Raw genomic sequence first — 12228 nt, 5'->3', positions numbered from 1 at the left:
TTTTTGAGTGGGTTTATTGCTGACACTATTGACTGACTTCAGATAACCTAGCTTTCAGATTTCATATGCATTATTACAAAAGTATGAATAACTGAATGTATTCTCTGTAGAGGTAACTTAATGTGAAATCCTGTCATTGCTTCTGGCCCATAGAATAGTCTGCCCCCTGTGGGGAGAGATTCTTTCATATTAAATCTCTAGATAAGTCACTAATTTTCCATTGTCATTGTAGAAATTCACTTCCTGTAAGTGACAAAAGATTTTTTTTTCTTTTTTCTTTTTTTGTCTTCCTTTTAGGACACTGGTAACCTCTTGCATTGTGAAAGAGTACTGGCAGAAGGGTGAAAAATGGGTGTAAAAACATTTACTCATAACTCGCCTGCCCACAGCCAGGAGATGCTTGGCAAGTTAAACATGCTTCGCAATGATGGGCATTTCTGCGACATCACCATTCGTGTGCAGGACAAAATCTTCAGGGCACATAAGGTGGTTTTGGCAGCCTGCAGTGACTTCTTTCGCTCCAAGCTTGTTGGTCAAGCAGAAGATGACAGCAAGAGTGTGTTAGACTTGCATCATGTGACAGTAACTGGCTTTATACCCCTTCTGGAATATGCATACACAGCAACACTATCTATTAACACAGAAAATATTATCGATGTGTTGGCTGCGGCCAGCTATATGCAGATGTTCAGTGTTGCCAGCACATGTTCAGAGTTCATGAAGTCAAGCATTTTATGGAATACACCCAACAGCCAGCAAGAAAAGGTGCTTGATGGAGGACAAGAAAGCAGTGCAAACTGCAATTTTGCCTCTCGAGATGGCAGCCTTTCTCCAGTTTCCTCCGAATGCAGCGTGGTGGAAAGAACCATTCCCGTGTGCCGAGAGTCCCGAAGAAAACGTAAAAGCTACATAGTCATGTCTCCTGAGAGTCCACTTAAGTGTAACACACAGACAAATTCCCCACAAGTGCTGAATCCTTCAGCTTCCTACCCAGAGTCCAGAAATCAGCCTGTAGACTCTTCCTTAGCTTTTCCTTGGACTTTTCCTTTTGGAATTGATCGAAGACTTCAGTCTGACAAGGTGAAGCAAGTAGAGAATTCTAGGACTTTAGAAATGCCTGGTCCATCTGAGGCAGCCAGAAGAATTACTGATTATGTGACTTGTGAGAGCACAAAGGCCAGTTCACCTCTTGTGATTGAAGAAGATGTGCGTGTCAAAGTGGAAAGGTTAAGTGATGAGGAGGTTCATGAGGAAGTGTCACAGCCTGTCAGTGCATCCCAGAGCTCTCTGAGTGATCAACAGACAGTCCCTGGAAGTGAACAGGTTCAGGAAGATCTCCTGATCAGCCCGCAGTCTTCCTCTATAGGTATAGTCACTTTTTTAATATAAATCTATGTACACAAATGCACATGTAGATGTGATTTGATTTGAGGAAGTCACTTGACTCTGTTAGATCACTGTAGTTTAGTTAAACTGTATTTTGGCACTCTGAGTTCTGATAGGCACTAGTGCAGTGGGGGCCAACCTTTTTCTTGAGCAAATTAGCCTCATGCCCATTCCAAGTACCACTCCAGTCCTCTTCTGTCTGATCTGCTCTGTTTCCTGCCCTGGGCGCTCTACCCGATCTGCTGCGTGCTACACAGACTGCCCATGCCACTTGTGGCACTTATACTACAGGTTGTGCATTTAAGTATTTTTTTCAAATGAATATTCTGTTTGTAACAGTATCAAATGTTTTGACTAGAGTCCATCCAAATGCCATGATGGGTAGACTGCTGTTTTTAGTATAGTAACAGTAGGTGTTGAGGGGTAATATGGTGCCTTTAAAATAAGGTAAGGCCTTGTGTCAATGTATGTACAGTGGTGACTGTTCTTATAATAAGTCGCCAAATAAATGTCAGAAATTTTTCATTTTAACACCCCAGACAAAAACAAGAGTGCTGTCATATCATTCCAGTTCTGTGGGGTTTAATCACAAATCCCAGTCCTTGTGCTACACAAAGCTGAAAGTAACCTTTTTTCATGAAAGACAGTTTGAAGCTGTTTTTGGGTGCCTCTAGTGGGCTGTTGGCTATTAATAGTTCACATGTAGAGGTTGTCATTGTAGCAATCCAGTTCTCTCTCTCAATAAGTCAAAGGACAGACAATTTGTAATGTTCCTAGTATGGTTGCCAGAGTTGCACAGATCATCTATTTAGTTCTGTATTAGTGGATTGACTTGAGCTGAATATGACATTTGTTTATTAAAGGATTAGGTCAGTAAATTCTGGTTTATTTGAAAACCTTGAGTTGAAAATTCTTTGATTCTGCATGATTCAAACAACATAAATGTTAAATGCTGTCAATAAGATTCTCAGGGTAGCCCTGTACTCTAACTCTACCTTAAAGTTTTTGTCCGGTGTCATGCCTTCATTGGAGAGAGTAGGAACTGATATTTCCTCCTTGGAAGGGTGAGATGTGTGACCACTGTAAGCATACTGTTTCCTTTATACCATTGCTTTAAGGAAACAGGAACTTTATTCAGTACATGTTAGCATGTGCTTCAGTACTTTTCTGTAATACTATTTTTGTGTATTATTTTGAATGGTTTATGTGTTGACGTCTTATAATGGTAACACTTTTGTCCAAACTCAAGTGTGTTACTTGCCTTGGACTTTACAGGCATTGGTTTTGTGAGTCCTCTGGGCAGTATGTACAAACAGAGGAGTGTGCGATCAGTCTAAATAAACACTGTTAATTTTCTTGTACTTAATTTGCAAAAGAATTTTGTGTGTAGTTCATAAATTAAAGGGAGAGAAGACGTTTTTTTCTGGGAAGCTGCCAAAAAAAACATACTTGTTCACTGAATTGCTGCAATTTGACCCCAGGCCTTTACTCGTTACTGCAGTAACTTGGAAAAGAAATTGGTAAAGACATGAGATCAATGGTGCAAGTCATTAAATGAACATAACACTAGTAGGAAACCATATCGCTGTATCACTAAGAAAAATGTAAACTGCAACAAACAAAATTGGACAAGTCACAGGAAGCAGTCGGGGAAGGGGAAAGCCTACAGGTGCAGCTAAAAAGAGGGAGTTTTACTGTTTTCTGTTCACCATATCCAGGTACTCTGAAATAATAAACTATACCAAGTCAAGATCTAAAGGAAACAGTATAATCTATTTCTGAACAGTTTCAGGGGAAAGGGATGTATTTAGATGCCATCTGTTTTAAAACAAGCAAAAATAGTAGTGTCAGAAAAATGTGCATCCAGCTTGAAGACAACTGTTTTTATCGTAACCCAGTAGCAGGAATGAGAACAAAAGAGTGAAACCAGGACTAGATCATAGAGAAAGGGACTCCAAGGAGTAATATAACAATTCCTTTTTAAGGGGATGCTGAAATTGAACAAAAAAATCCATGGAAACATTGGCCCGCGATCAGATTCTTACTGGGTGCACTTGAATTCCTTCCCCTGCTAAAGATTGCTATAGTCTAGTGATTCTCAACCAGGCTGCAGTGACATCCTGGGGTGTTTGAGATCCTTTCAAGGGTGCTGCATGCTGCCCTGCAGTGTTAGCACTGCTAGGCTTGCATACATGATTCACAGGGTAAACCTAAAGATGTCAATTAGGAATGCATAGTAGGAGTGTAAGCGTTGTTTAAAAAATTGCCTGTTTGACCTCCTGTAATTATATTGGTTAAAAGGTCTTGCGGCAGAAGGAGCAGTGCAGTCCCTTCCTTTCCCGATGAAACCAGCAGCTGGGCCAGCGCTGTATTCCTCCTTCTTGACTGAGGGCTTGCCCTAATGCCACTGCTCCTAGCAGAGGGCACTCGGCCCACAGGTGGATGCTGCAGGTGTGATCCTGCGTGGCACGTCTGTCCACCACACCCCCCCAGTCTGGAAGAACCACTGTGGGTCGTTGCAGAGTGGCAGCTGCCAGAGCTTAGGGGGTGGGAGGGAGGCACTGCTCACAGTTCTGGGTGCCTGCAAACTAGAGGCACTGCCTGGGGATGGCATGACACAACTGTCCTGACAGGTGGGAGTGCCTGTGGGTGCTATGAAAGGGGGGGTGCCTGGCTTCATGCAGCCCACCCCTGCAGCACATGATGGCAGCCCAACCACTGCACCTGCTCCTACTGAAGACCTGCTGGCTCCTCTGTGCAACTTTGCCCAGCTCCACTCCCCCAGGTAACTGCTAGTTCCCTCATTGCCATGGCAGCCGTGCAGTGCCACAGCCCAGATCCACACTGCCTTCTGGGCTGCCATTGCCAAAGCTACTTCCCTAACAGCAGGCAGCACTGAGCCAGGGGAGGGAAGGGGAGGGTGTAAACGTTAAACAGTAGGGGTGTGTGAAGCAGGCCCTATTCATTTCAGATTCAGCCCGAAGTTGATTTGGATCGCTGTCCCTGATTCAATTTGGCCAAATCCGAATCTGACTATTAGATGCTGATTTGGAGAATCAACGATTTGGCCATAGACACAGCTTTAAATGTTTTTCCTACGTACCTTGAGGTACCAGTGTGGCTTGTGATCACTGTGATGCTGGGGTACATGAAGCATCCCACAGGAGTGTGGGGGGGCCCTCCGCATGCTTGGTGGCAAAGCCAGAAGTGGACTGGAAGTACTTCCGGTCCACTTTCGGGTCCACCAGGGAGCACACTGGGGGTCCCCCCCACACCTCCCCCACTCAGTGATTGGCTGCAGGGGAACCCCCCAGACCCAGGAGGCACCAGTCACCGAGTGGGGGGAGGAGAGCTTCTGATCCACCTCCGGGTCTGCAGCTGAGCGTGCTGGGGAGCCCCCCCACACTTCTGTGGGATGTTCCATGCACCCCACCATCGCAGCACTCACAAACCCCTGCTACCTAGAGGTATGTGGGGAAAAAAAACACGTAAAGTTGTGTCTGTGTCCAAATCACTGAATCTTTCCAAATCTCTCCGATTTGATTTGGAGAGATTAAAGGGTCCTCTGATTCGAGTTAGATTCGGAGATTCGGTGGCCGAATCTTTGCCAAATCGAATCAGGGACCAAAGCTTCACACAGCCCTGTTGAACAGTATTAATATAATTACCATTTAATTGTTTACATCCCTAATCCATAGTGTCGAAAACATTCAGAACTGTTGTGTGTTTTTTGAGTTCTTTGCAACAGAAGAATTGCTTTATTATTTTTCTTTAGTCAAATAATGAGTAAAAACTAAGAGCTTCCTTTTTCTGAGGGTGTCTCAAGCCTATAAAGGGATTCCTTGACTGTAAAAAGTTTGAGAACCACTGCCCTAGTCAAGATTCATTACCTATAAAATGACATCTGCTGACGAGCAACTTTGCACACCCGGGTTCAAGGAAGTATTAGCTTGCAGTGATGTAGCTGTATAGTTGCTGGCATGTTTAATGTCTGCTGTGGCTGGGTTTTCTGTCACTGAGGGTAGGTGCCCCATTTATATTTATCCCACTAAGAAGGAGGAACTGTGTTTTGTTGAACACCATTTTGTTAACCAGACATAATGTTTAAAATTAAATGTCTGTAGAATTACATTTTGATCCAGTGTTTTACACCTTGAGAGCTGCAGACACAATGGAAAAAAATTGATCCAAGACCACAAAACAGAATTGCCTCTGAATTTACACTTAACTTTCTTTGCTCAGTGCTATTAAACATCCTGATTATAGGCCTGTTTTGCTATCTCCTAACAAAAGGCAAATTTCTTGCTCTAGAGCAGGATTTCCACTTTACCAGAACTACAGTAAACATAGTGGCAGCACAGGGCACACCAATGTCAATCCGCTTTTATTTCCTGAAGAGGTGTTGCCTTTTGCAGTAATATTACAGTAGTGAATGGGGTCAGAGGTGTGTTAAAATACAGCTTTCTTTTCCCTGAATACAGACATTTTTCCTTATAAAAATTACATATATTTATCTCAGTACTTTATAATGCATTTATAAAAGCTCTCCTGCCTGTCTTTCTGATATTGTAAAGAGCTCTTATTCACTGTTCAGGCAATTGCAAGAATCATTCATTTGCAGTTTATTATATTTGGTATCACTCAGTGCATGAGAGTACTTTATAATGCTAGAAAGACAAGCAGGAGAGCTTTATAAATAAGTCATTATGGTAGCAACGCTCGCTGTGTTTGAGAAGACATTTTCATAACTCCTTAAGATCAGTTCCATTACAGAGATAAGGGTATTGTATGAAAACTCCAAGAGCAAATATGCTTATTGTTGTGGTAGATTTTTGAGTCGGCTTTACCATGAAGGCGAAAAGTAAGCCAATATGAATCTCTCTATTTTTACAGATTGTATAACATCTAACTTCGCACCCCCAACAATAGCTCCAGTTTATTTTAAGTTGTACCATATCAGGGTTTTAAATTTGATGTGAAGAGCTTTATCTTCAGAAGGCTGTCAGAGATGACTCCCATCAGGTTTGTCTCCTTTTCATGAGTGGCGCTGCATCTTTCTTTTGGTTATCTGCCTACTTCCTTTCAGTCTCTTTTGTAAGCTTTCTTGGGACTTGTTTTTTCTAGTGTTATACTTCAGAGTGGATGGCTGTGGACCTACTCCCATTTAAGTCTGATGGAGGTTAGTCATCAGGTTCCACCCCCTGCCACTAAAGTCCTCTTCTCTCAAGCCATCTCCTAACGCCTGTCCCAGTAGTCAGTCTTTACAGAATCTCTTAAGTTCAAAAAAGTCAGTCTCTGCTGTGTGGTGGGGTGAAGGAGACACGGTGAACTCGACCTCTCTGGAGAACAAACTGCCAGCAGCACTCGGTATATGTGAGTGGTGGACGTGGAAAAATGAATTGCCTCCACTGAGGAAATACGACACAGGGTCTGGTCTCAGGTCATAAACTGCATAGCTTATCACAGAGAGATCTTTCTACTAGAGCAGTGATTCTCAGCTAGGGTGCTGCAGGGAACTTATGATTTAAAATATCTTTTAAATAGTAGGACTAAGCTCAGTAACAGGTTATATGTAATTGGACCATAAGCTGGTTCAGGATGCAGCACTTCCTAAAATATCTAAAGCCAGAAGACCAAACTGGCAAGGGGTACAGGATTTAAGATGTTCACTACTATAAAGTTTGAGTAGAGGAGTCCTGCAGCAGGGTGCATGGAGAATGATGCTGCAAAACAGTGACAGCTACTTGGTCTCGCAGAGCAAGGTCTCCCATTCAGCTCTGTGGTGTTTCTTTGTTTCCCGGATGCAGTGGAGGAATTTTGAAATGGCCCCTCTCTGCTTCTGGTGAAAATCAGAAAGCTGAAGGGGTGATGGGGTGGTGCCTCTTTACTTCCTTAGTGCACGGCACGTGCCACCTTTCCCTGGGGCTGTAACTTTTTCTCTAAGTCCAAAAGAATGTTTGATGGCAACCTTTAACATCTTCCACCTTAACATCTCCCACTTACATCTTGGCTTTGTCCATGGCCCCAGCATAATTTAAAAGACACCCTGAAATATTATTCCCAGTCAGAAATAATAAAAAAAAAAAATTGTTGGAGGAAATGGGGGCCCTGGAGGACATGGGGTACAGCAGACCTTGGCCAAGGAAGAAGAAAATATAGTTCTCTGCAATGGAAGGAAGAATTGCAAGCACAAAGCCCATGACAGGGAAGGAATTGAGGCATACAGAGAGAGCTGGCATTGGCCCAAGATTGGTGGTGGAGAGGGGGTAATTAAAGGATGCACATTGTCCCTGCCATAAGGAAAGGAGGGATTAAAAGACACAGGTCATCCCTGAAATAAAGAGCTCTGAGAAGATGGCCACAGAGAGCTTATTGGAAGGAATGGAGGAATGCAGAGTCCCGGGAAGTTCAGTGCACTTGTTCTGCAGATGCAGGTGTATGACCCCGACAGCATTACCAGGCAGGAGGAAGATCACCTCAACAGGGACCCTTCTGAGCAGCAGTTGAGTGTACAAGTGGAATGATGGTGTCAAGATTTGGTTTAGTGCTGAATTTGGACTAGATTTCATTTCCAAAGCTCATTTTAGCTAAATTTGCCAAGACATTGGCTGGAAGTCATAATGAGCCATTTTGTGTGCTTGCATCTCTCATTCAGTGACAGGTGGCTGGTATACTACTGTTTCATCTCCTTTGGATTGCATTTTTTAATTTGTCAAGGGCACCTAAAGCCTGGGATTGGCATTCTGTTAATAAAGCTATCATATGGCGAATGTGTAAGGCAGGGGAAATCAAGATGTAGAACAGCAGCAAGATTAAATTGGTCGTTAGATGGTGGAAATATATGGTGAAACACAGGTAAGTTTTACTCTAATTTAGCATTTTCTGCTTTACAGGTGTTAGTGCGGAAGAAATCATTGTCATTTATTGACACCCTTAATTGTGCGGTTATGCACCGTTTGTGTACGTTACTTCCGTTAAATTGCAAGTTGATGTTCTTTTTTTCCTTGCCCAGGTTCAATAGATGAGGGGGTCACTGAAGGATTACCCACACTCCAGAGTACCTCTGGCGCTAATACTCATGCAGATGATGATGATCGGTATGTACCCACATTGTGTGCAAACTGTTCTGCAGTAAGTGGTATGCTGTTGCTATAATTAACTTACCCAACTGTAATCCCTGAACGTTTAGCTGCTCATATGTACACTTTCTCTGTTGATCAAAGTACAGTCAGTGCCTGAAGCCGCAGATGCTTTAGAACAATGCAGGTGATGAAAGTTGATATTTACTTACCTGTTGCTCTTCATTTCCTATGTATTTCAGAAGTTTTCAACTTGAACTGGAGATGAGAGACAGATACCCATAGTCGTGTGCTATCTTCATCACTGTTCTTTATTAATAAGCAAGAAAAATGTCATTGAGAAACAGCTAAAGTTGCTTCATATGTTCTATATCTGACATAATGCCACAAAGCAACATGTGCATCTTAGCTTTTGCATGTAGAGGCACACATTTCACTATTTCTATAACTACCTTAAGGAACGTGACAGGACCCACAGCCTTTAACTTCCATTGACTATGTGGACTTACTACTTTTAGTTTATACGTGTGTAATATAGTAGTTTGGCAACTTACACCCCTGTAATATAGTGGTTTGTGTTTGAAATAGGAAGCTTGCTAAAAGGGGGTAAAGGAATCCTGGCATATGTAGGTGGGTTAAGTCAAGGTTATGTTTCATAGCTGGAAGTATATGAAATATTTATTAGAGAAGTCTGTAGCTCTCGGGGGAGTAGGGGTAAATTTAATGTTTTATGTCCTTGCTTTTGTGGCTATGTCAGGTATGGTATGCAGCTAGCTGTTCTGTTTCAAAATGAACCTTTTATTATGTCATCTTCCTAGTTTTTTACGTATTACTTAGGGGAGGAACTTTGGGCAAAGGAAGTGAACCATGGCTATGCTACAATCTGTTTTAGAGAGAAGGTTTTATCACTCAGCAGCTGTGTTTTTTCTAGTACATAAACCCTGTTGGCAGGTGCACATAGAGCCTCCTTCATTGTAGGATTACACCTAAAAGAAAATCAGAGCTGCTGAGAGAAGACTATGACAGAGAAGGCTGTATCCATTTGCTACCTTTAAGTGTGCAAATTTAATTATAAAATAACTATCACATATAGTTATGAGTAATAATAGCTAAGGATATAACCCCAATTCCTAAGTATTCTTTTTTTAAACTACTTGTTAAATCCCAAATAGATCCGTTATATCTGCACCAGTAGTAGAAAAAAGATACCAGGTGGCAAATTCAAATTGGCACATCCACAGCTAATCTCAAACACTTTTCAAAAATATGGAGAAAAAAAAATAAGCCAAAACTGCATGGAAGATTCAAAGGCTATGAGACCTCTAAAATTGTGCAGTTTCACAATGAAAGCCTTTTACATATAGAGAAAAATATGAGTTTATTCCCGGTATTGAACCTTTGCTTGAAAACTCCTAAGTCCAATTGAATAAGCCGCTCCATAAAATGCAATAGGATTTTCTGTATTGCATATTGTTCTGAGAGAGCTGCTGGCTGGGTAGGCTTATTAGGTGCAAAACTCTGCACTAAAGCTTTTTAAAGCAAATCATATATTTTATAAGTTCAAATAGAGCTTATATGCCTTTGCATGCCCTATAAATCAGCTAAATGTTTAAGTTAGAACTTCTAAGTCTCAGGTACTTCATCCTTGACCTGACGTAGTAGGAAGCGTTGTTTTATGCATGCCCTGACTTGATTCTCAATCAAGATATATATTTGGGTATATTTACTATTGCTACCTTCTGGCTCTGCTCTGTTCAGTAATTCACAGTCAACAAAAATCATCTTGAGCTATATAACTTCTATATTAATTTTCCGAGGTGCACACTCTATTTTCTCTCCTTCTGAGTGTGTGTATTTATAAGGTGTCCTGATTTTATCCACAGGACAGTAAGCTGGCTATTTTCAATTCACAATGTGGCATTTAGATGTATTCTAGAATGAGATGGAGATCACGTTCTGAGTACAGTAAAACCTCTACTGCTATCTTTGACACTCCCCACTTCCCAAAAAAAAAAAAAAAAAAAAAAAAATAGAGTCTGAATGTTTCCTCTGTAAAAAGCATTACCTAGAATATCCTCGGCTTACTCTAAAAGCACCATATCTCCAAACAGAGTTCAGACTTCCTCCAGGTTCTCAGGAACAGGAGGATTTTTTTGGCTGTCTGAAAGAAGCATGAGGGCTTTGTGTTATGCTTTTGTCACCAAGTAGAGTTTGTGACCGAATCGCTGTCAAGCATACTTGTTTAACAAATTGATATATGTGCAGTTATTTTCCCTTACTGGCTTTTTTCTCTATGGATCATTAGTTTAAAAGTAAATTGGAGGTTGCTTTATTAATGCAGGTTTTCAAAACTCCAGTTCTCCAGACATGCTGGAATGTGCTTCCTTTCTACTTCAAGTACAAGCAAAAAGACCTGTCCACCTAAATGTAAAATAAAACTGTGTAATCAGTGAGAGTTTTATCTTCCAATGTAAAGTATGTTGTCATGTAAAATATCTTTTTTCCATGATTATTTAACACAATTAAATGGGTCTTGTTTCAGGCAGGTCATATGGTTTATTACTTGCAGTATAATGGGGGCACATGTGATTGTTATGTATTTCATCTGCTGTCACTGAATTGATTTCTGTAGTATTTTTTCTTCTGCTGATTTGTTACTGGATTGTAATAAAATTCTATAATGTGGATATATAATATGACTGTATGACTGGTTTAGCTTTACTGGTCTTTATACCAGTTATGAAGTAGATTACTAACACTAAAGTATTTTAAGGCTTGTAAGGTCTAATCATAATAAGTGTCTTGATTTGTTCAAAATGTTTGTTTTCTGCTTTACAAACAGGACATTTTTAAATAAACTTAGAATATTGATATTTACATTTGTTGGGATTTAGTTTTTCGTGCTTGAACGTGCATTTGTAGACTGTCCAAATCAGGAAAAATTGCTGATAGAACTTGAGATCTTAGGTTGTGAAACTCTTAACTACAGTTAACACAATTTGTTTCTTGACTGAGATGATTGGAACATTTCCCATACTCTTATTCATTTCCCAAATGAATTGGGGGTGGGGGCTATTTAAATTGCTGCTTTAATTTTATGTGACTGTTACAAAACATTTTTGGACACTTTGTATCTGTTGCATTTCAGTGTTATCCCATTTTTATCTGATAGTACACCCATTTCTTACAGCTTGAAATGGTTAAGAAGTGCATATAAGTAGAGAATTAGGGTGAGATCAAGTATTATTTTTAAATTGAACGTGTTTGTTGCGGACAGGTCCATAAATCTGTTACAAATTGGTGCTTCAGTCTGGGAACAGACCAAGACCTCTCTGTCACCAGCAGCAGGAGAATTTCCTACTCCCGGTCTTACCTGCCTCATTAGCGGAATTTGGTGGCTCATTCAGCCCATCCAGCTACAGCACTGTTTGAGTAAAATCCTAAACTGAAGGTCAGCTGCCTTACAGATAATATGGGTCAAGGTACCAGGGTATTTCCAGTCATATTCCAAGGTGGCATGTCTTCTGAGGAGATTGTGCTGTCAGCTCTTCTTCCCTTTTCAAGGCATTTGCAGAGCCTGGCACCACAACAGGCTTCAAGGAGTGAGCTAGGCCAAGAAGAGCCAGAGGCAAAAGAAAAGAGGAGCCATGTCCAGACAAGCGTGGATGTGCAGTACATGGCGCTGCAGACCTATCTGCAGCGCCACACGCTGCACATGCAGGGAGATTCTGGGGTCAAAAAAACCCACACCAAAAAAAAAAAA

The 12228-nt window shown here is 41.3% G+C and overlaps 1 protein-coding gene across 2 annotated transcripts in view; it reads left to right on the top strand.

Moving 5' to 3' along the window:
* Positions 1 to 12228, top strand: part of ZBTB44 (zinc finger and BTB domain containing 44) — a 75013-nt gene that overhangs the window by 37497 nt on the left and 25288 nt on the right. For both annotated transcript variants that reach the window (XM_019509433.1, XM_019509424.1), the window contains 2 exons: positions 298 to 1366; positions 8399 to 8483. In XM_019509433.1, the coding sequence (XP_019364978.1) occupies positions 349 to 1366; positions 8399 to 8483 (1103 nt within the window). In that variant the 5' untranslated portion in view covers positions 298 to 348. Of the gene's footprint in view, positions 1 to 297; positions 1367 to 8398; positions 8484 to 12228 lie in introns of those variants that run through there.

The sequence above is a fragment of the Gavialis gangeticus genome, unplaced genomic scaffold, assembly GCF_001723915.1.
Source record: "Gavialis gangeticus isolate Ggan-Ray unplaced genomic scaffold, GavGan_comp1, whole genome shotgun sequence".
NCBI lineage: Eukaryota > Metazoa > Chordata > Crocodylia > Gavialidae > Gavialis > Gavialis gangeticus.
Note: the sequence above shows the minus strand (reverse complement) of the source record. Positions and strands in the feature narration are given on the sequence as shown.